Below are 25,796 nucleotides of genomic sequence, written 5' to 3' on the forward strand. Positions count from 1 at the left end.
TGAAACTTTTATAAAATCAACGGATTTCGTTCAGGTTTTTATAAGTACTATTTTTTGATAGCTCAGTTTGATAAATATCACATTTCTATTAAACTCTCAATAAAGTAAAAAAAAACTGCAAGTCTTCAAGTACCTCCTATGTAAGTATGTCTCAAACATTTAAAATTATTTCGCAGCGGTACCCTAACAGCGAAAGAATGAAAGTGGAAATTGAGAATTCTAAATTTAAACACTAACAATCCAAAGAGAACAAAGTTTTGCTCGTAAAAATCGCATTTATTGCTTTCTGGAACCTTTGACTCCGCCGGCGAAATCGAGGGTTGTCTAACTCTGGAAATTTTTACATCTTTTTTGACCTGACAAGATCCCTATATTCTTATTTTGCTTTATACCCATAAAACAATCTCCTCGTACTCATCGGCGGACGAGTGGGTAAGCGGGATTAGCGATGTTCGAATCCCACTACAGTCAACTTCTGCATTCAATTCCATAGGTACATAATGAAAAATATAAAAAAGTAGCAATGAAACGATAGTGGATGTCGTAAAAATTGTAATGGATATCGTTAGGGAAAGGTTACTAAACTGGGATTCTTCTTGTAGTGCGATGGGCTAGTAACCTGTCGTCAAGTATTTCAATCTCATTTTCATCCATCAGAACGTTTTCTTCCAGTCGTTTGATATAGACGTGATTATATGCACGTATTAATGAATGTATGAAATGGACGCCATCGTGGGAATACTTGCTCAAATGTATAAAATCGGGTTAATGATTATATCGGTCAAGATTTTGTCAAGATTATATTACAAAAGCTCAAAGATGCAGTGCGAAGTACATTGTTTTTTTTTTGTTTTTTTCGTAGTGGCAATCGAACTACTTACTTCATGAGCTTATTTGTGCCAGTGTCGATGTATATAAAATGTGTGTTGGAGACGCGGATCAACCCTATGCCAACGGCATCCGGTCACTATGCGAAATGGTTCGTATTTAAAAGTTTTTGTTACGTTCAAACGGGATAAAGTTAAAGAATTCCTTTGCCTACGTTCGATACATCGTTAAAAAGTATCGAGAATTCGAGAAAACTTTGCGTTTTTTGATTTTGTTTCTTTTTTGTTGGATACATAATGTGTACCTACAGGTCGGCAATAGCTGGCGCATACATAAAAAAAATATGGCGACTTTTTGGAGGGTAACCGAACATTTTGAAATTACAATTGTGTACAATTTTGTTCACACCAAGAAAGTAATAGCCGATGATTTGATTCGACAAGAAGTCGATCAAAAACCAGTCAAATGATATTTGGATGGAAAATGAAACATTGGAGATACCTATAATACCTAAACCTATACGGGACAAATTACACTGATTGAGTTACCCTCGAAGTAAGTTCGAGACTTGTGTTACGAGCTACTAACTCAACGATACTATATTTTATAATAAATACTTATATAGATAAACATCCAATACCCAGGCCAATCAGAAAAAAATCTTTTCTCATCATGCTCTGACCGGGATTCGAACCCGCGACCTCCGGTGTCACAGACAAGCGTACTACGGCTGCACCACAGAGGCCGAGATGATCATGTTCATTACCAAATGCCTTGAAAAAAGAAGTTTTATCTATGAAAATCACAATGCCTAGTGTCTGCGCAAAAAATATGTAAACGTATGATAAATATACAATCTACCTTCTTAAAAAAAAACTCTTCTAGTCAAAAATTGGATTTTAGATCTATGTGTAGAGGTATAGAGAAGTAAAATAAATATTCACCATTTTACAAGACAACCAGTTTACGAAGAATTGTCAATAGAGTCCCGGCTAAACTTAATTATTACAAACTTATTGTTTGTATCAAAAAAATGCTTGTTACGATAATCTGATTCTTACCTCATATGAGTTAAGTACGTGGGGTTAAAAGTGTTGACTTTAATAACGGCATAATTAATTTTGTCCTTTATTACTGATAATTGAGCGACCTAATTTACACAGAAGCAATGGAGATATGCAAATAATATCATCATTCTTCTTCTCGAGCGGTAGGCAGAGCTACATCTTTCCACGATCACATTCTTAATGTTGTTACTCGTCTGTTTAGGGTCCTCTTGAACTTTTGATTCTTGGAATTGAACAAATATCAATTTAACAAGTTTCGGGTTTTCAGACTTGACAGCGTACCATTCTTATCCAAGGTAAATAAAGGGATTGAATTCCACAATGTCCATATACTTAATTACAATTAGATTAGGTCATTAGTTTAGTTTTAACACATAGGTTTTTGAGGAGAGGGAAAAACATGCCACAGAAAAACAGGAAAATAAATAAATTATCCTGAAAGAAAGAGGCCCAGACTTTAATAACGAAACCTATTCTTATATCTGCTCTTTGGAAAAATCTACTCAAGAAAAAGCCATATCCTTACGCATCCGTGTAAATGGTGCCCAAAGTTGAGAAACAACAGTCGTGAGTCGACCGCGGCCGGGAACTGACGCGAGTGTGGTGAATGTCATGAAGTGGTACGTGATACTCTGGCTGGCAACGGCGAGAAGCATAGGAGGAAGCGGTGAGAGCATCTTCAAATTATTTGGCGGGAAATTTTTTTTTTCAATTTCGAACACGGCGTTCCAAAGTGCGATAAAGAATTTCCGGATTATTTCGTGATAATGGATATCTGCGGATGTGTGAAGGGTTTGACCAGTTACAACATTGGATTTAAAAATAATAAAAAATCGGCGATTGTTTCAATCCTACCTTATTTATTATTTGTTAACGCAGTCTTGTTACATTGGTTTCATACAAATTACCTACCTCTTATAATTTGAATGTAATTGTGTGTGTACCTATTTACTTAAACGTCTCAGAAAGCCAAATTATCGATACCGCATAATTGTCTGGCTTTAACAAGCTGTCATACCTACCTAGCACTTTTCATAATATGTTAAATTTTTAACTGGCTTCTACTCTTTAAAGTTGTAAAAACTAATGGTGGTGAAATTTAGCAAATTTGAATCAAAACAGAGTGCCGTTTAAAAGTAACAGACCCTGAATTTTTCAGCCAACAGCTTCGTTTACGCTGTGAAAGAGAAAAAATAACAGAAATAAAATGTACTTAAAGTTAACTTCATGAAACCGATTTCATGTTTCTTTGAGGACTTTTTTAACTTAACATTTTTACAAGGAAAAAGTGAAAGACTGACTGATAAATCAACGCACAGATTACTTGAAATTTGTCGTGTAGGTTATTTTATGTAATCTAGGGGTGCTTTAAGATAGGATTTCCGAAATTCTGGCGGGAACGGAATTAAAATTACTTTTCGCTTTCCAAAAGTAATCTACGTTTAATAATATAACCTCATTTTCAAATCCAGTTGACATGTGGGTAGCTGTCGAACCGTTATTGGACTAAGGAACAAATAAATGAAAAAAAAAAACAGTAAAAAAATAGCACCATACAACGAAAGCGCGCCTTGATGTAGTTAGATTTACAAAATTAAAAAATAATAAAATTGTTGTTAGTTTATACAAACATTTGTACAAAAATACTTATTTCCTTCGTCATCAGCCTCTTGGCTTTAGACCCGGTTGCGTCTTCTTCTCCTGGGTCTTTGTCCACGCACGATTCTGAAGTGGTTAAATCAGATTTTGAGAACTTTATTTTCTTTTTAACTGACTTTCTAAAAAGGGGGTTCTCAATTCGACTATATATTTTTTTTCTTCTTTGTGGCCATAGGTTGTGGCAAAGCAAACTTCTTAATGACCTTTTTTTGTCAGTAGGTAGGTACTTATTGAGAAGTCAATCCTCGTTATAGATATAGATAAAACTAGCGTCCCGTCTCGGCTTCGCATGTGTGTTTGACCGATTATTAATGATTTAAGTGTAGATTCTTGATTCACACTCCATCTCTTTCCCATGGATGTCGTGAAAGGCAACTAAGGGATAGGCTTGCAATCTTGGGATTCTTTTTTAGGCGATGGTCTAGCAACCTGTCGCTATTTGAATCTCAATTCTATCATTAAGCCAAATAGTTCAACGTGGCCTTTCAGTCTTTTCAAGACTGTTGGCTCTGTCTACCCAGCAAGGGATATAGACGTGACTATATGTATGTATGTATGAAAAATATATTCGAAAGATGTTGACAAACGTTGTAGTTTAATGAATAAACATTTTTTACCAATCAAAGTCCAAATCAATTGCGATATAGAACGGTCCCAACAAGAAATCTATTGAAACAAGGACTTCTCAAGAAAGTGGCAATCGAAACCAATCTGATTCCATTACAGTTGTTGATATAAAAACGCATGTCTTGTCTATATTTAACATCTCAAATTTAAAGGTTCTTTTTTCTCATCACCACGAAGAAATTTAAATCAGACATCTGTGGTCCTAAAAAAAAAAGTCAAATCCCGAAATTATTAAAATAATTATTAAAATCATCAAAAGTACCCGAAACCGCCGAACTTGCATGAAAAGAGTTATGAATGTGGATGAAGCGAAGGAAATATGCAGAGATCGTGGCAAGTGGAAAGAGGTAGTCTCTGCCTACCCCTATGTATGTATGTGGTCCTAAACAAAGGTTTCGGTTCGCCGTCAGGCCCTTGCCCGAGACCATGAGCTTTGACCATGATCCTGTAAAGGATACATCAATACCCGCTATCTTGATGATAGATACCATCAATCAGATTTAAATTCGTGCCATCTTAATTTCTCGTCGTCATCATCCCTGTAGAATCCCTAACCGTACCAACTCCAGGACAGTCTCTTAGCTCTTCCCCAGGGAGCGCTCAACTGGGTCTAAAGTATGATGACAATCAAAAAAGTTTAACATAGAATTGTGTGGAATACCACCTATATTTATACCTATACCATCTATCAATTCTATCATTAGGCCTAATAGCTGAACGCGGCCATTCAGTCTTTTCAAGACTGTTGGCTCTGTCTACCCCGCAAGGGATATAGACGTGACCATATGTATGTACCACCGATAGAGCAAAGATTACCTTCTTCTTTTTCGCTTTCTGGCGTAAATTCTAATAACAACCTCACCTCGCTTGACAAGAGGCTGGGGTGCACCTCTCGACCTGATACAACCCGTAGTTTATCGAAAACTATCGCTGTCCCGTTTCACGTCATAATAAAAAGCGAAACAGCGATAGCTTTTCGTGCGATAAAAACAGAGATGCGCGCTTGTCATGCATTGTACAGGTTTTTAGATGAAGCAACCCTGGCTGACCTCAGGATCCCTCGTAGGGGAACTTCACCCGTATGATCCCATGACTCCTATTCCTTGAGTCGCCTTTCACGACATTCATGAAAGACTTTTAGTGGTCCTAGTCTTAATTGTCGCGAACAGCACGGCACCAAAATAAAAATAAGATTCCATTAACAGGAACAAAACATTCCTTCCTGCAATTGCAGGATATATCAAATCAAGGTGTCAACACAGACGTATCTTAATAAGAAGTATCATTGTTTATTATTTTTTCTTAAAAAATACTTACAATGGTGTCGACGCGACGCGCGGGCGCATGCAACGGTCAATAATTGGTTTAAACAATACTACGATTAAAGTGTGGGAAGTTCTAACTTTTCCTTAAAGATAGGGTTGACAGTCTTAATTATTTATTTTGTACATACGTACATACATACATATAATCACGTCTATATATAGGTAGACAGAGCCAACAGCCTTCAAAAGACTCATAGGCCACTTTCAGCTGTTCGGCTTCATGATAGAATTGAGATTCAAATAGTGACAGGTTGCTGGCCCATCGTCTAAAAGAAGAATCCCATGTTTATGAGTCGGCTTTTACGACATCCACGGGAAAGAGTTCAAGTGGCCCTGTCTTTTTTCAACAAGCAAGTCTTCCAATTTCAGGGAAGTACTTTTATCTAGTACAATAACCAAGATATTAGGTTACAATTCTCTGTTAACAGCCTTTTGAAGGCGAGACAAAACTAATGTAGACTCCATGTAAATACTAGACTGCCCAGCTCCTGGATCGTTATCATAATGGAGTCAGGATTTCTCTTCAGGGAAGATGGAGTGGTCCTATTCTTTTTATATTGGTGCCGGGAACCACACGGAAACTTTATAAGTGCCGCTTATGTGCAGCCCTGCAAAGTTACGTTATTTATGAAGTATGAAATGCGCTCGCGATAAAACTATTTTTGTACCCGGATATCTTTCCGTATCTTTTGCGCAAGTGTTCTTTTTATATCAGCATCTATTTCTGTATTGCCCTCATCAAGACAAACGAAACGATGTCAAGATCGTCCTATAACTTGGTCATAAAATCGACACTTTTATCAATTTATTTTTTTGTAATAATAGTAGTTACTATGTATATTTTTATGAGTTTGGATAAATTCTTTTAAAAATTGATATCTCATTTTTTTTAATAATAGTAGTTACTATGTATATTTTTATGATTTTGGATTAATGCTTCAGTAGATTTAACAGATTTTGTTTTTAAAAAAAAAACTTTTTTTTTTAATTTGCGCGTGCGCATTTGGTAAACGCGAGTTTTGGAATACTACCATAAATTTATTTCCTAAAAGCTAGCCGATTTACGGTGTGGTTTCGTGAAAAAACCTGCACATTCGGCCATCTGAATGCAATTACATATCCTACTAATATTATAAATGCGAAAGTTTGTATGTCAGTATGGATGTTTGTTACTCTTACACGAAAAAACTACTGAACAGATTACGACGAAATTTGGTATGTAGGTAGCTGAAGACCCAGAATAACATACAGGCTACTTTTTATCCCGGAGTTCCCGCGGGGTTGATTCCACGCGGACGAAGTCGCGGGCGGCCTCTAGTAAAGACTATATTTATTGTGAGTTCTTATACATTGTACCTACTAAACGAGTGATTCATACAAAACATACAAACATCCTTTCTTTTGTAATATTGTAGGTAGATGAGAAATATTTAATTCTATGTTGACTATTGATGAGTCGACGAAGAATACTTTAAATTAGGTATATTTGTACTTACTAGCTTGCACCCGCGGTTCCTCCCGCGTGAAAAGTAATCCTTTCCCTCTCCTTTCTCCACCGTGTGGTTCCCGGCAACAATGAAAAAGAAGAATAGGACTACTCCATCTCGTTCCCATGGATGTCGTAAAAAGCGACTAATAAACTTGGGATTCTTTTTTTAGGCGATGGGCTAGCAACCTGTCACTCATCCCTTTTCTATCATTAGCCAAACAGCTGAATATGGCCTATTAATCTTTACAAAACCGGTTGGCTTTGTCTATCCCGCAAGGGATTACACACATACAACATATAATGTGTGTAACGTCACTTCAACCGGTGCCCCGATTGCAGTGCAAACTATTAAAAAAAACTTAAACATTAGAAAGAAATCACTTCGAATTATTTCTACGAGTATGTGGGTATTCTTTAAACTATTCGTTCGAAGCTTAAAGTTTTGCTCTTTAAACCGAAATCATTGCTACTATCTCCAATACTCCAACAGGGCTATCAGGCCGTGACGTCACTCGATAAAGGGGTCAAAAGGTCGCGTTCATTCATACAACGGCGTTATCAGCCGTGACGTCACATTGACATGTGTTCTTCCCGCCGTTTTCGGTAGAAAAACTATAAATAAATAATAATAATAAATAAATATATACGGGACAAATTACACTGATTGAGTTAGCCTCGAAGTAAGTTCGAAACTTGTGTTACGAGATACTAACTCAACGATACTATATTTTATAATAAATACTTATATAGATAAACATCCAAGACCCAGGACAATCAGAAAAAGTTCTTTTCTCATCATGCCCTGACCGGGATTCGAACCCGGGACCTCCGGTGTCACAGACAAGCGTACTACCGCTGAGCCACAGAGGCCGTTGAAAAGCCGAGAAGTTTTGAAATAAGAATTTAAAGGCACTGATCATAGTGATAGCTGGCTAAACATACGTCAACATTAAGAAGGGCTTTAATAGATTGTTATGTGCTTATACTTTGATTACTAACCGATGCTCGGAATGTTAGGTTAGATTTCTAGGGTCCATCTTGGTTTGACGGGAGTCCCTTTGTGTAAAAATCTTAACTTACCCATTATCATCACATCACAGGCTAGGCGAATTAACGATAGAACATTACCTATTAGTAATGACTGTATTCTTAAGATGACGTGTTAATAAAAATTTTAGTTAAAACAACATAGCGTAACACGGTTGGCCAACTTTTATACCTACACAAAACAATTCATCAAAATTACCTTTCTTATCAAAATAAGGGATTAAAATTTTACCAACATTAAGGAAAGAATTAAGGTTCTTAAATTGGTATTTACATTAATTGAAACTAACAATACGATTTGTCATATATTGTTTTGAATACCTATGTTTGTTATTTTAGAATAATGCGACAGAACCTGTTTTTTCGCATACGAATCGGCAACGGCTTTCCTTCTTATTTCTAGTTTGACAAGGCGGCACGAACCAAATGCCACACGGCACAAAATGAAAGACAGAGCTAATAGTCTCGAAAAGACCAATAGGCCACGTTCAGCTGTCTGGCTTATGATAGAATTGACATTCAAATAGTGACAGATTGCTAGTCCATCGCCTAAAAGAAGAACCCAAGTTTAGATGCCTATCCCTTAGTCGCCAATTACGACATCCATGGGAGAGAGATGGAGTCGTCTTATTCTTTTTTCTATTGGTGCCGGGAACCACATCGCAGTTAAATGTAAAGATATTTTACCTGTTAGTTTTGTACACTCTCAGTCGATTAAAATTCTAAATTTCCCAAGAAGTTTCTAAATTCGTCCCGACTTGCAAATGGGGATAACGGTAATGCAAAATGTCGCGCGGTAACAAATTTTTGAATATATAATCAACCGAGATTAACATAATGCCGCGTTACTATGTCTGTCTGTTGCACCGTTACTTCAGGATGTGTATTCCGAGCGCGTTGAGAGCTCTCGCATAATGAATGCAGGGATCGTACACTTGAAGGCAAAAATAAAATAGCTACAGTTGGAGATTTCAATTTTTTTAAAAATAAAAAGCATCTATTTTTATTTGACGGCCTCTGTGGCGCAGCGGTAATACGCTTGTTTGGAACACCAGAGGTACCGGGTTCGAATCACGGCCAGGGCAAGATGAGAAAATAACTTTTTCTGATTGGCCTGGGTCTTGGATGTTTATCTATATAAGTATTTATTATAAAATATAGTATCGTTGAGTTAGTATTTCGTTACACAAGTTTCGAACTTACTTCGAGACTAACTCAATCTAGTGACAGCTTGCAAGTCCATAAAAATAATCCTTTGAATCAAAATACTGAAAGGCCACGTTTAACTGTTTGGCTTAATGATAGAATTAATATTCAAAAACATATAAGTAGTTATAAGTTGCTGGACCGTCGCCTAAAATAAGAATACCTTTATAAGCTTATCCTTTACACACCTTTTACGACGTCTATGGGAAAGGGATTGAGTGGTCCTATTCTTTTTTCTGGTGGTGCTGGGCACCACACGGCATAAATATAGAAATATATATGGTATATATCAATATATAGATGAAGAATACTTCTATAATTTAACAACGTCTGCCCGCGGTTATGGTCATGAAATTTACAATATATACATACCTTGTTTTGAGGATTAACCAAACATATTCTAATTTATATAAAATTCATTCTTTCCTCGTGACTGGAGGGCTGGAAATTATCTGGCTCGGCGAATCAGCCTTCTGGGCACACTCCTGCAAGTTGACGCTATGAAGGGACTGTACAATTTGTAAATTTAATTTTAGTTTGTAATCATCTTTTTTCAGCATTGCCATACAAAATGGCAATGCTGCCAGCCTTCTGAGCACACTCCTATATACTACGATAAGTTGATAAGAGATGAAGTAGCTTTAGTTTTACTTATTCCAAAATGTTATAAAAAACTAAATTAGGTTTTAAAAAAAGCTAAGCTAAGTTCATTATTTTAATTTTCTTATCGGATCTGGTTAATATGCAGTCGATGCCCTAATGTGTACGAACTCTTGCCTGCAAGTGTAACAGGCTTTACCAGATCTACCTGTTACGGTCTGGCCGGGGCCAATACCCTGGGTTGCCCTCCACAATATCAGAATTACGTATATATTCCTACTAGCTTTTATCCGCTGCTTCGCTCACGCGAATTTAAAAAAGAATACTACAGGTTTTATCGAAAATCCTACGGGGACTATAAGAAGGGAAAGAGATGGAGTGGTCCTATTCTTTTTTTATTGATGCCGGAGACCACATGGCACACATACAGCGAAATAAAATCCTGTTAAATTCTTCCGCGCGAATTTTGGTAAATCATCGTGAGGAATCTTATACAATACATTCGACTAACATGAAACTATGATCTCAACGAACTACGTTCGACGTTCGTGGATTTTTTAATGAAATTATGTTCTTTACCGAGAGGGTAGACAACGTGGTGTGAACATAACAAAATGTTCTCCCTAGAAAACACAAACAATGATGTCCTTTGCACGGACAAACAAACGGTATTTATTAGTAGTGATTATCTAAGGTCAAGCCGTTTACTACGAAATGATAGCGACTGTGCGGCCCTTGTCAAAGTTTCCGTGAATCCGATGATTTCATAATGTGTCATTAAGGAAGTACAATAGATAAACTAATACTAGATTAGTCTAGAATAACAATAGTAACAGAACAGCATGATATTTCACATCACAACGTTCCATACAATACGATGAGAAGGAAGATTACATATACAGGGACACTGCTATGAAAAGAAAAACCTATTACATACCTACTTGCTCAGATCATCCCACTGATCAACTTTTCCTATGGGGCTAAGACTGAAATTGTAAAAAAGAATTTTAAGTCGTCAAAAATTAATAACTTTTCAATAAATGGAATAGTTTACTTGGAGAAGCACTTTATTTTACTATATAAAATTGCAGGGCGCGTAAATCTCGTAATGTCACAGAGTAAAGAGAGAGAGACAGATAATACACACTTTACAAAAGTGACATAAGGCGCCAAATTTAAATATTTAACAAAAGTTTATTATTTTTCGGAATATTTCTGGTTTTGTCATTTCATGTAAAGACAACTAACTGTCTTTAAGTGACTAACTGTCTTTTTGTTGTTAGTGTTTCATAATAGCACTGTCCACATCCAATCTAGCCGCCACCGTCTTCACCAGAATGTTGGTGCTGCTCCGGATTCGGTGAATCAAGGAAGCTGTGCGTTTTCTTATAATGGCTGACAGACTGTCAACTCCAGCCTCCGCCAGCATCCCCGAAGCACTGCAAGGACGGCGCATCCCCAACAAAACTCTTAGAGCATTATTATACTGAGTGCGCAGAGCCCTGTCTGCCACTTTGAGTGTAATGAGTCCAAAGGCTGCACGTGTATAGAGGGTTACAGAAAGCTTTGAAAAGCGTTATTTTCACCTGCTTGGTACAGCGTGCAAATCTTCGGATATATTAGCCCTAACACACAAGGCTCTCCGCTCACTCTCCATGTCCAACTCATCTCTGAGTGAGTCCGTAACCCAGTGTCCCAGATACTTAAATTTCTGCACTTGATTCAAAGGAACTCCATTAAGCTTCACTACTGGAATAAAAAGACGAGCTTAACACGTATGTAGGTAATGGAAATTTTGTATAATTAGTTTTGTCCAGCAGACTTAGGAAAGTGTGCGTCATTCTGATGGAATATTTCTGTTTACATCGGAATGGAGTTCCTCTTGGCTCGAGGCTAAAATCCAAATGTGAAATAATTAATTGAATCATTTTGTTTACATTGATAACGTGGGATTAATCATCGGAATCATGTTTAGAAAGGTACTGTAATGAGTCTTTTACTATGTCATGCCAGTTTATAAAGTTGTTGGCAATAGTCTTATTATTGTTTCGTTGTTTAAAATATTAGTTTCACAACAACTAGGTAATATATTAGTGAAATTCTTTCAAGTGTAACTCGTGTAGGTACCTAAACGCATCAATGAACAAAAAAGGATGCATATCACATTATCTGGGCTAGTCTAAAAGGCTTTTTGCAACATCATACCAAGTTGTGACGTCACAACCTAGTATTTTGTTCGCATCGTGAAATTTCTTTGGCAACTAACTCAATTATTGCGTTTATTGGTTACGATATCTTACTAAAAGTTGTTCCGTAATTTTTTTATTCACTGATGACATAATTATTTTTAAAAAATTTAAAATTTTTGCAATTGCCTTTCTATTATATTTTGAATAAAGCATTTATGGCGTCAAAATTAAAACTTAAAATTCACATGATAACGTGTTTTCCATCATATTTTCCAACTTTCGTCAAAAGACCCCACTATAAGAAGAAGTTAGATTAAAAAATTCGTCAGTCCTCGGCTATCGGCCGGCATCTGTAATTATGATCCAATTGTTTCCCGCTATTAATAGAACTGCAATAATTGTTAGGGTCAAAGGTCAAATTGAGGATCGCCGCGCGTTCGGGGTCACGTGACTTTCGGTTTGAAAGAATCAGCAGCTCGGTGTGAAATTTTCTTTGTGAAAATCGTTTGACAATTCTGTATATTGTAAAAAAATTAATAGTTAGGTAATCTTGGACACTGTTTAATTATTTTACTGGAAAACAAACCTGCAATATGTACCTAAGTACAGCGTAAATGAAAAAATCTAGTAACCAAAATTTGTGGACCAAGTAGGTACGTGTTTTGAATTAGAACTTTTAGTTCGAGAGTTCTTCACAAATACGAGTATATTGTTTATTTATTTTATTTTATCTGTGTTTGAGAAACAAACATTGCATATGATTTAATATCAATAACTTAAATTATTATTAACTAGCTGTGCCCGCGACTTCGTCTGCGTGGAATAATTATTTTGAAGTCCTCAAGGAGGAATAATTTTCCGCGTTTTTTTTCACATTTTCCATTATTTCTTCGCTCCTAATAGTTGCAGCGTGATGATAAATAGCGTAAACCCTTCCTCTATAAATGGTCTATTAAACAAAAAATTTTTCAATTCGAACCAGTAGTTCCTGAGATTAGCGCGTTCAAACAAACAAACTCTTTAGCTTTATACTACTCTGTCAAGAAAGTAGCAGGAAAAGATCAATAATACACAAACTGTTTGTTATTCATCCAAATTTATTTTATCACCTTCAAAATATGCTCCTTTAGAAACGATACACTTACGCCAACGAATAATCCAATCATCAAAACATTTTTTAAACGCTGTTTCCGGAATTGAGGTCAGTTCTCGCCGCGAATTCTCTTTTATGTCTTCTACCGATTGAAAACGGGTGCCACGAAGTGGTAATTTGAGTTTAGGAAAAAGAAAAAAGTCGGCTGGAGCCATATCTGGTGAATATGGTGGTTGCTCGATGGTATTTGTTGAGTGTTTGGTTAAAAATTCGTTCACAATGATGGCCTTGTGCGAAGGTGCATTATCATGGTGCAAAATCCAAGAATTTTCTTTCCACAAATCTGGCCTTTTTCGTCGGATTTGCTCTCTTAAACGCCGCATAACACTCAAATAATATTCCTTATTTACCGTTTGACCTTCCGGCAAGAATTCCGAGTGCACAACACCGCGATAGTCAAAGAAAACAGTCAACATGACTTTGACTTTTGAACGACTTTGGCGTGGTTTTTTCGGTTTCGGTTCAGTTGGAAGGCGCCACTCCGAAGCTTGTTGACTAGTTTGCATGTCAAACTCGTAAACCCACGTCTCGTCACCAGTAACAATGCGTTTCATGAATGTTGGGTCGGAATTGACTCGTTCTAGCATGTCCTCAGCGACTCTCATGCGATTGAGTTTTTGAAAAAAATTCAGGTCTTTTGGGACTAGCCGAGCGGCAACATGTTTCATACCCAAATTATTAGTTAAAATGGTACGGATCGACTCGTGAGATACAGAAAGTTCGGTGGCTATCTCTCTCAAAGTTGAATGAGGATTTTCAGTCACTATTTCCTTCACTTTTGCGATGTTAACTTCAGTTGCAGACGTTGATGGCCTACCAGAGCGAGGCAAATCTTCCATCACATCTCGACCGCTTTTGAACGCTTTGTACCACTCATAAGCACGAGTTTTTGATAAAGTCGATTCACCGTAAGCCTTCTGTAACATTTTCAGTGACTCCGAACACGATATTCCATTGGCAATGCAAAATTTAAGACAAACTCTTTGTTCGATGTTTTTATCCATTATGAAATTAGCAATACACACTAGATATGATATAACTAAAAATAGCACTGTATTTAATGTAAACAACAGATGCAACTCAAACTCCGCGCCAAAATGGAAAACAGTTGTGCCAATCTAACAACAACAAAAAAAAACAAAAATTTTAATTTGGAACCATAAATAAATAATCCATTCCCGATACTTTTCTGACTGAATAATATAAGTTTAGATAAATTGGATTATTATGTGATATGAAGTATCCTATAATAATGAATAAAAATTTTGAATTTGAATTTCACTTCAAAACTCATATTTGAATTTCGCTTTCGCTCAATTAAATCAAAAACCAGTTAATGATGTATGAAGTTTATTATTATATTTAGAAGTTTTAAGATTATTTTTTTAATTTATATTTTAAATTTTTTTACAGTGTTAAGATGTACAGTGGACAGCAAGGATCCTTTATGTATTTCAGAAAACCAAGATAGAGGTAATTATTAACTCTATTTTTTTTTCTAACTAATAAACTTTAAAATTTCATCCACTCCGATAGAAAAAAAGATAAGCTATAATGCAAATATGTCGTAATGGCAGCCGAATGTCAAACTATTTAACAGAGTGTGTGCGTGAGGCGTGTTTATATACAGTGGGCCGGCACACTGTTGGTGCTTCATTTCGCCGTATAGTAAAACTCAGTCCGCCTTTTTTTCTACGTCTTCGAAACTAGGCTTTTGATTCCGGGAATTGCCATAGGAGGAGCGACCTCAGGCAGAAACAAAAAGAAGTCGTCCGTCTAATATAATAATATTGATATCCACGATACCCATTCATTGATACAGATTATATTATTAAAATAAAAAGTACCTTCTCCTTTTCCAGAGGAAAATTAGGCTAATGAATCATCTTCTCAATTGATTTCCTTCCACCCAAAGGTTGACTGGAAGAGATTGCGTTAGCGATAAGTCCGCCTTTGTACCATCTATTTCTGCTTTGTGTTGTTTTGTATGTTTTACTCTTATGGTGCAATAAAGAGTTTTATCTATCTACCTGTCTCAACTTTCAGTATCACAACTAAAGAAAGCAGACCTCCCATCAGGCAAAGAGTGCGCTCCGGAGACCTCGTGGAAGACGGAATGCAACTCCTGCAAATGCAACGCGGACGGCCGAGCGATGTGCACGCTACAGTTTTGTCCTGACGGTAAAGCTAATTTTATTGTTATAGATACTATCCCACTGCTTAATAAAAGTTAACCTTAATACTCGTTGTTACAATTAGTCGAAGTGAACCTTCAAACTTTAGGAAAGCGCTTGCGCACGTCTACTATTATCATACCTGACACGCTTAGCCTGTACTTGTCCCATTGCTGGAAAAATAACCTGTTTATTACATACAAACATATAATCACGTCTATATCCCTTGTCCCCAAGACAGATCCAACAGTCTCGAAAAGACCAATAGGCCACGTTCAGTTATTTGGCTTAATGATAGAATTGAGATTCAAATAGTGACAGGTTGCTAGCCCATCGCCTAAAAGAAGAATCCCAAAAATATAAGCATATCCCTCAGTCGGATTTTACGACATCCACGGGAAAGAGATGGAGTGGCCCTATCTTTCTTTTTCTTAATTTTTTTCATCTTCAACAGGCAAATCCTCCAATTTCTTAGAAGTACTTTTATCTATTACAATAACCTAGATATTAGGTTAGATTTCCCTGTTAACAGTCTTTTGAAGGCGAGACAAAAAAAATGTGGACTCCATGTAAAGACTAGACTGCCCAGCTTCTGGATCGTTATCATAATGGAGTCAGAATTTCTCTTCAGGGAAGTTGATGATGTTCCGTAAAGTATCTCTCATTTATTGTATTTTCGCCTTGAACATATCAAAAATGCAACTTTGGCGTATGCTATAATGGGCACTAATTAGAGTATTAATAATCATTTAATCTGTTTATTTAAAACAATAACAAATGATGACAATGATTCTGGTTCTAATTCCAGAGTCATTCCTAAGCTGCGCTCCAGGGTCAATGTGGAAGAACGACTGCAACATGTGCCAATGCACAGCTAACGGCCGACCAGTGTGCACAAGAATGGACTGCGTTCCACCATCAGACATCCTTGATCCGGTCAACTTCGAGCCAGAAGTTCCAGAAAACATTCCTAATAAAGATAGTGTTAATGTGGCGAGTACCTGTAAACTTGTTAATTACTAACTAATACATACGGACTAAATAAACGATAATTAGGTGTTGGAAATAAGTATTGAGTTACACCTTGTTATTGTTAACTTACTAAAAATCAGTTTACATTTAATCTACTTCGAAAGTTGACCGCATTTTAAAACTAATCATACGTTGTGAATTGTTTTTCATATCAACATTTAATAGCTGAGCGGTGATTGGTTTAAAAATACTAAATGCACAGAACATTAACTTAATTGTGACATTTGTTTAAATCTATTTATTTGTTTAAACTATGTTGAAGTTTTGGAAGTTTAACACAGCACAGAAGATCTGTATTTCGCACCTCAGTTAAAAAAGACTCACGGCATAATGGAAATCTTCGAAAAAGGTAAGTCACGGCACTTTATTGTTATATATTTATTGGGTATACTGATTTTTTGATTATTATCTATAAATTTCATGCCATCACTTTTGTTTTAACATTTGCAGGATTTGACAACCTAGCCTCATTGACATATATTACTATATTTTTTAATATTCACGGAAAAGAGATGAAGGTGTTGTAGTCTTAAATGCTAGACATCACATTGCATTAGTTTCTTCATACCAAAGACTCCCAAAAACTAAATCATCTAAATAAATTACCCATTTTTTTTCCAGAAATCAAATAGTATAAACACGGGTCATAAAATAAGCAAAAAGTCAGTTTGCAAGCCACATCAAGAGTTCCAGTCGGAATGTAACTCCTGCACATGCTCTGGAGATGGCTTGAGCTACTCCTGCACACACAACGAGTGCTTAGAGAGAGACATGACGAAGGAGGTGGAGGTTTTTATGGAGAGCGAGGTAAATTTGATTTTTATAACTCTTGTATAACTTTGGATTAGAGCTAGTTAAATGTTGAATTAATGAAATGACGTGTGTAAGCACAGTTCCTTATTTACGTTCAAATTATAGCAAACCAGTCTATTTTTTTTTTGCTTTTTGATAACCTACATATATATGATTTTTAGCTAATTATGTTTGATCTTAGTCACATCGTAGTAATATAAAAAATGGTTTGAAGAATGAAAGTGGTTAATTAAAACTTCAGAATAATAGTGGCGGTTATTTAAATATACTATAACTAGCTTTCCGCCCGCGGCTTCGCCCACGTGTAATTCGGTTATATATAGCGTTTTTTAATGATCTCGACAGGGCTTTTTCTTCCACAGGCTGAAATCTTGTTACAACTGGAATTAAATATAGCCTGTGTTACTCAGGGATGATGTAGCTTTCTAATGGTGAATGTTTGAAATCGATTCAGTAGTTTCGGAGTTTATCGATTACATGTGTAAACAAACAAACATATAAAAAAATAGATTGTTCCTCTTTATAATATTAGTATACATACAAATCTATATAGAAAAAGTAAAGCGAGACAAAATCATCGTCTCAAAAGAAAAAAAAAAACAGGATTTATAGGACGAAGAGGCCTTACAGGATTTCCTTCTGTTTAAGTATTTGCGTCTGATAGTCATCATCCCATGTGAATGAGCTGATGATGGAAGGTACAACTCCTCAACGGTTAGGAGTTGAAAGAAAATTCTTACGAAGTTATACGTACATGTGAGGCTATTAGGTTGACCTGATAATAAAAAGTAAATCTCATTAACGTTAAGAATTTAGGTGAAAATGGATGCGGACAAATTTCGTCTCTTCACTTGTTTCCTTTTAGCTGTTTGTATGGGTAGTGTTAACACAAAATAGGGATTTAAAGGCGTGATGTTATTAATGTTATGCATGTATGTACATAATTATGTATGTTATTATGTATGTTAAAGAGACGACTGAAAGTTGTCATACAAAGTCTTTTTTTTTAAGGATGGGAAATCATCAAATGACCTCTCCCGCTCTGGGTGGAACGGAAGGGAGTGTCAGACTTTTACTGACTAAAACCCACCTCGTTCCTTCAGTTGCCCTTTGCGTTCCGGGGCCACGGTATCTCGTTAGAACTTTCCCGCAGCCCCGGCTCAGTTTATCCCGTTTCCCCCCCTTGGGGGTTGACATTTCAAAAATCCCTTCTTAGTGCTCACTTATGTTACTAAAGGAACCTCTGTTCAAAATCTCAGACTCCTATACCGAGCGGTTTCGGCTGTGCGTTAATAAATCAGTCACCTAATCGCACCCCCTAAATCACGATTGGAGGGTAGTTTGAAAAAACTTATAATGTCAAACATATTTACTTGCCTATGTACGTGTTCATGCCAAGTTTCAAGTTTATAAACCCAAGGAATAAGATTTTTCATAGAAACGTTTTTACCCCTTTTCCCCCCCTTGGGGGTTGAATTTCCAAAAATCCTTTCTTAGTGCTCCCCTACATATCCCAAGGAACCTACATTCCAAATTTCAGCTGTCTACGACCAGTAGTTTCGACTGTGCGTTGTCTGTCAGTCAGTCACTCAGTAACGGAAGAGCTTTATATATATAGATGTTTAAAATAACAGTGACCATAATCACAAAAAGTTTTGACCTTTTATCGCAGTTATATAAATATTTTTCCGATTTCCAGGGTGTTGACCATATAGAGAAACATTCTGTCTGCAAAGCACGAGAGACATTTCCTATTGGCTGTAACACTTGCCATTGTAATCTGGATGGCACAGATTATTCCTGTACTAACAAGCCTTGTCCGCTTCCCAAAGACGTTGAAGTCTTTCATGAACCTAAGGTAAGAGATCTTTCTTTATGGTTACAATTTTTGGCCAGTTGTATTGTTTCAATAAAGAAAACTCGAAGCGGATAAATCAGGGGCACTTATCCGCTTCGAGTTTTCTTTATTCTTACAATAATTGTCTGGAGAAACTTTGTAATTTATTCTTTACATTTTAAATGTGCAATAAAGCGTATGCATAAACAAATAGAATTACTAATGTTATTTTTTTTTGCAGGAAATTAGACACGTCGTACCATTAACGGAAAATAAAGCTGTCAAACCAATTACGTGAATCTCTATGGGATCATCATAATATAGTTTTTCCTTCTATTGAAAACGAGTGAAAGTGATACCAAAATAGTCGAAATGCCTTTCTTAAATCTTAACATTTTTGTTTTAAATTTATAGTAAATAAATTATCATATAAACTTGATTTTTATTCGCATCAGTAATATACCTTATCAAGATTTTTTATTAATTTATATTTTACTTATTGTGAAATCAATATTTATGATGTTATTCATTATTGAAAATATCAGATCATCGCCAGTCATGTTTTTTTTTGTTTCCAGTTATTTTGCCGTTGTTTATTTTATCCTTTTTGGTCTTTTTTCAATATAATTAAAATTTATTTGCATGCACATTAACTTCTTCGCAGTACCTATATAAGCTTTTCTTTCTCCTCGTTTTCATTATTATCATTTGCCACCTCATTATCTCTTTCCATAGACCACTACATCATCCACAAACAAAACCGTGATATGCGAAGCTAACCGCTCTTTCAAGAAAGACTGCAACATTTGCTGGTGTAATGAAGATGGGACGAGTTTCTTCTGCACTAGAAGAGCTTGTGTGCCATTACTTCCTGACGAGGCTGATGACGAGAAACCAGAGGTTATTTGGTGAAAGCCATTCATTACATCTATGGTTGATTGTTTTTTTTTCGAGCTTTGCGGGTTTTATGCTTTTTATAGAGTATTTGTCTGTTAGTAACGGTATAAATTACTATAAAAACCTGAAGGTGATTTTTCATACAAGTATATATTACTAGAAACTTTAACCATATAGAATTTGCTAGTAATCTGTAGTGTTCTGAATTAATGCAGTGATTTTTGGCAAGTATAAGGTTTATTTTTCTGGTGATGGTAATTTTCTCTAGAAGTAAACGGTGATTTGTCTGCAGGCATTTTTATACATGAATTGTGTTTATGGGGCTTCACTGGACTACTAAAGTTGATTTCTAACTTAGGTATAATAAAAGTGATTTTAATTGACAAATTTGACTTTGTTATGGTGGTGGGCAATACTTAAATTTTGAGATAGATTTCTTTCTCGTGTGTTTATTTTACTTATTTGAAATATGTAAGGAGTTGAACATTAAAAAATTTACGTTATGGAGCAGGATCTCAGAATAATTAAGAAAGAGTGTCGCCCCAACGAGGTCTTCGAACTGGATTGCAATATGTGCCGCTGTAATCCTGACGGGAAATCTTTCTCGTGCACTAGGAGAGCTTGTGTCGATCAGTTGGACGATTTCAAGGTTTGTTATAGATTGCTGTTTTGGTGACGGATCTTCATTTATGTCTGTCTTATCTTCTTTTCTATTTATTTTACATGATTTATCATATTTCTTGTTTTGAAATATTTAAACCTTTATTTAGTATCATAATCTTTCACGTAAGTATTCTATCAAGATCTTGTTCGTGTTATGTCAGCTATCTTTAAGTTTCAACTCAATATAATTAATACTGTTATTATATATATAGTAGTACTTATATAATAAGAAACAAGTAAAATTTTAATCATCATCCTTTCATTCATATAATCACGTCTTTAACCCTTGCGAGACAGAGCTAACAGTCTTGAAAGGCCGATAGGCCAAGGTTAACTGTTGGGCTTAATGAGAGAATTTAGATTCAAATAGTGTCTATATCTATGTGTGTAATTTTACAGTTTCACTCTTTTTTTTACAGATAAACGCTTCTGCAACAATCATTAGAAAAGCTCGATCGTCGCAGGTGATGTATCTTTCTATTAATTACATCATATCATTTTTGGCCATCAATTATAATATTTTACAACGTCCATCTGTTCTATACTTACTTGTTTTCACTTGTTTCATAACTTATTCCGTCTTTAAATTTTATTCGTTACTAAATTCGCCTATAACATGTGAATTGCTATTTACAATTTTATCTTCTTTGTTAATTATTTTATCAGTTCAGCTGCATTTAATATATTTTTAACGCTACGATTGTATTCAGTAGGAACCGCAGAAGACCTGCCAGCCTGGTACTGAGTTCAGGATGGACTGCAACAAGTGCCTCTGCGACAACGAGGGCCAGGACTTCTCCTGCACCAGAATCGATTGTAATGCCCTCAACAATAACGGCAATGCTGGTAACAGGAATAAAAGAGGTGAGATTTTTACTTCATAGTACATCTCACTCACGTACTTATGGTTCATCTATCGTAGGCCATAGTAGGTTCTAGGTATAAAAATGTACTGACAAATTTACTAATATTGATAAAGAATAAATGGCAAATGGGCACAGAACGTTCAGAAGTTACAAAGAAAATTACTACAGAAGTGAAGCTAATAATAGATAATGTTAACAATCGCTACAATAATATGGCACACATAGTGAATGTGTGTCATAGTAATGTTCTTTCTAGTGTATTACTTAGTAATATACAACTTCCAGATGCAGCAGAAAGAGTCCCCGCAGACTGTACGCCAGGCAGCGTATTTGAAAGAAGGTGCAATGTCTGCCGCTGCACTGAAGTAGGTTACGCCCTTTGTACAACCAACAAATGTCAAGAGAAAGACGCTACGGACAAACCTACAACGGAGGTTCCTGGACCAGGTAATTATAATTAGTCAGAAAGCAAGCTTAAGAAAATTCCTTGCGCTTACTTTACAACGATAAATGATGTAGACGATCGCTTGATTGTCATGTTATAGTTTCATTTTGGACAGTGCACAGGTATAAATGTAGTGAATTTTTTTTGAACCATTTACTATTAACCAATTCACGGATATTTTAAATGTGATCTTAAAAATACGTTATACAGAGATTCTTCATTCATCTAAATAAATTTTGAAGTAAACACAGATTGCTACGAGTAGCATCACTTTTGTTATTATTCCTGACACTTTCTTAAGAGAGATCTTACCTATATCATTTGATTTGATGGGTGGACTTAGATAATTACAATTAAAGTTTTATTTATTAGATAATTTTCATTCAATTTATGTGATATGGCATTTAATAACTACAATAAAGATTATTATGTTTCTCCGCTTGGATTTCACGGGTATACTACATACCTACGGGGATTACACTATACACCCCGGATTTTTGAGAGGCTTGCGTGGGGATATAAATCCAACACGTAGAGGCCTTTTGGAGAAGTTGATGTTATGTTGTTTTAGTTGTAATAAAGTTTTCATTTCCTTTTCACGTTGTTTGTTTTTTGTCTTCGTAAAGTATTTGCTACGAGTATCTATTTGCCGTTTTCTAAAAGCTGACTAATAGAGATTCGCATGACAGGCGCGACGCCGTTGTTATCGCGCTAACTATCGAAACGGGACAACGTTAGCTTACGCTACTGGGGCTATTAATAGCCAAGGCTCAATAATTTTAAATTTGTACATGGAGCAAACTTATTCTGCACATCTAACGTACTTTGATCTAAGTATATTTTCCTTATTTTTTCCGTATTTTTTGTGCCGTGGGGTTCCCGGCACCAATAAAAAAAAACAATAGCAGATATATTTGGTTATATAACGTGTGGTTCCCAGCACTAAAGAATAGGACCACTCGCATCTCTTTCCCATGGATGTCGTAAAAGGCGACTAAGGGATAGGCTTACAAACTTGGGATTTTTTTTTAGGGCGATGTGCTCAATTCTATCATTAAGCCAAATAGCTGAACGTGGCCATTCAGTCTTTTCAAGACTGTTGGCTCTGTCTACCCCGCAAGGGATATAGACGTGACCATATGTATGTATGTATGTATTTTTTCCTTTCAGCCGTCGACGCGAACTTCAGATGCAACCCTGGCGAGCAGTACAACTTTGACTGCAATGACTGCACATGCTCAGCGGATGGGAAGAGCATTTTCTGCACACTCCGCTTTTGTGACAAAAGCCTTTCTCCTGACTAAAATTACTCACTTGTTTTATAACTCAGACTTGGCACTCAAGCATGCAATGTAGATTTAAATATGGCGGGGGACTCAAAATGTAGGTACCCCTTTTTTTTGCTAAACTTTTGCGTTTAATTAATAATGATGTTAAAAGTTCTTAGTGTTTGTATTTTTATATGATTCAAGTTTCCCCACAATGTTTTTCGTTTGATGGTAGGTTTTGTGTGCTAAGTCTGTAAGTAAATTGAATGATCGAATCTATTTTATTGGGCGAGAACCTTTTTGTTTTTGTAAATATAACTTCGCCCGTTTACCCTGTTTGTTTAATCATTACAGAATTATTGGAACCTTGCCTGTGATCCGTATGTAAATTCATGTAATCATCATATTTTTTTTGTTTCTTGCCAGTTTTTATTCTATTTGTCCTTCTAATATTTAAAAAATCATACACCTAATCATTATTTTTAACCTTTGCCTTTCACTGTTGTTCGTTTCAATATTTAAAAAAAAAATTTAATATGACGTCTTTTATTTGAATGTTTTACTAACTTTGATGACTAAATGGCTTGTGTACTTTCGGATTCATTATTTTGTTAACGACTTTAAATTAAAGTTTTAGTTAACCTGTAAAAATATAAAAGGAAACTTTCTTTTAGGTCACAGAAATCTATATTCAGATGTCTGTGGCTTTTCATACGCAATGTCTGTAAAAGGTAGTTAGGGAAGTTTTCATTTCCTTTTCACGAATTGTTTTTTGTATCCGTAAAGTATTTGTGACTTATTTTTAAATAAAAAAAATAAACATCTTGAAGTTATACGTACCTAAATGTAAACTTATAAATTTAATTATGTTTTTATATATATGCTTTGAATGAGATAAGTTTGCTTTATTGTCGGTGTGTGTGAGATTTTTTTTTATTAATTAATGACAATTGTTTTATTGCATATCGTTTTATTATGATATAAAATTATATTTTTTTTTTTCAATGAACATATCTTATTTTTTAATTAATATCATTACTTGAAAATTCTATCCATCTATCTTTCTGCTTTTGCTGAGAAATGTCCTCTCCATTATAAATGCCAGTACAAATTCTTTACATCAAGTATTTTTAATGGATTAGTTATTCATTCTTTTAGTTTTTATTCTGTGAACGTAGATATAGAATTTAGTATCATGTACAAGCGTTGTCATATGACAGAAGAAAGTCGTTTTTCCACTTTGATATCATCTGAGTGATGAAATTCCACTTGGACTATTTGCATTTTTGTTAAACTCATCTAGTTATTTAGTATTCACAATAGTACAGATAAGTAATTGAATCTAAGATCTTTATGCACTCTTCTAAGTATATAGAAAAGCGAGAAACAAAACTTTCAAGGCACTCTGTGAATTATTAATGTTTTAGTGAGTACTTTTACTTAATAGCATACAAATTTTGGATAATGATCTTTGAGTAAATGTTCGGTATCGCATTTTGTAAATGACAACGCTATGTACTTAGATCGGTTAATAAGAAATAAGATAATACAAAATGAAAAATAATGCTTTTTTTTTGTGAGACAACGAAATACACAACTGCTTTTTCATTTTGTATATTTTTTTTTCTGAAGACCAACCGGTCGTCACAACTAAGTATTTACTAAATATATGAGCGTAACGGTATGGGTTTAATGTACGTGATTTTTTTTTATAGTTAGTGAATTTGTATTTGGTAAGCGATTTAATTTAGATTTTGTACCTCCGCGTACCCTCATGTATTAGATAATACGTAACATTACTTAAGATATTGAATGAAATAATAATGAAACAAATAAACAATTTAGAATTTATGACGGCTCGTTTTATTTTAGTTGTTCACCTTAAACCTAAAAGAAAGAGAAACACCTATCGCCTAGTATTTTCTGTTTAGTTTTATATTTATTGTTTTCTAAGGCTGCGAACACACTGGGCCAATGTTCGGTTAATTAAACAGGAACAGCTAAGGGTAGTAAACCAATTCGTTGGCCGAATGAATCATACGTCAAATACAGACTTAGAAAAAAAATGGTATCGGAATTAGCTTGCTGTAAATAATCCAGTTGCATCCCAAGACTTGCTCCCGCAGAAATTAAGGGCTTAAAAGTAGGTTATACGTTATTTCAGGTAATATTCTTCCCGTGTATTAAATTTCCTCAAAACCAGTGTAGTAGAATTTGCGTGAAAGAGTAACATAATAAACACACATTCACATATTCTTCAATCCACACATTCTTAAACTTTTCCATTTATAATATATTAGTAGGCTATTATAGTATATTATTTGCAATTGGAATATATCTTGGTTTAATGACTGATAATATTAAAAAATGTATATAAGTAAAAATCATTTAGTACCACAGAAATTAAATTGAAAATAAATTATTCAGATTTCTGTGTCACAGACTTTATGTTGAAGAATTAAAATTATAAATTTAAAATAGTGTTTGTTACATTTTATGGGTTAAGAGAACGTTAACCATAGTAATATTAGGGCGTAGTAGTTAAATTTAGCAAGTTCCGGGCTTCTAGCCAATTAGCAATAGACGCGTGCCTAAGTAATTTTCCTGTTCG

The 25,796-nt window shown here is 35.4% G+C and overlaps 1 protein-coding gene across 1 annotated transcript; it reads left to right on the plus strand.

Annotated features, from left to right (window-relative positions):
* The first annotated feature begins 2,440 nt into the window (after positions 1 to 2,440).
* Positions 2,441 to 25,036, plus strand: LOC106135838 (uncharacterized). The gene is made up of 12 exons (XM_060951408.1): positions 2,441 to 2,562; positions 14,604 to 14,663; positions 15,237 to 15,371; positions 16,173 to 16,357; positions 17,018 to 17,203; positions 18,909 to 19,067; positions 19,782 to 19,946; positions 20,455 to 20,592; positions 21,026 to 21,070; positions 21,320 to 21,470; positions 21,758 to 21,919; positions 23,088 to 25,036. Exons 1-12 carry the CDS (start codon positions 2,508 to 2,510, stop codon positions 23,219 to 23,221), a joined length of 1,575 nt encoding a protein of 524 aa, XP_060807391.1. The 5' UTR covers positions 2,441 to 2,507; the 3' UTR covers positions 23,222 to 25,036.
* The last annotated feature ends 760 nt before the right edge of the window (positions 25,037 to 25,796 follow it).

Source organism: Amyelois transitella, chromosome 24 (assembly GCF_032362555.1).
Source record: "Amyelois transitella isolate CPQ chromosome 24, ilAmyTran1.1, whole genome shotgun sequence".
Lineage (NCBI taxonomy): Eukaryota > Metazoa > Arthropoda > Insecta > Lepidoptera > Pyralidae > Amyelois > Amyelois transitella.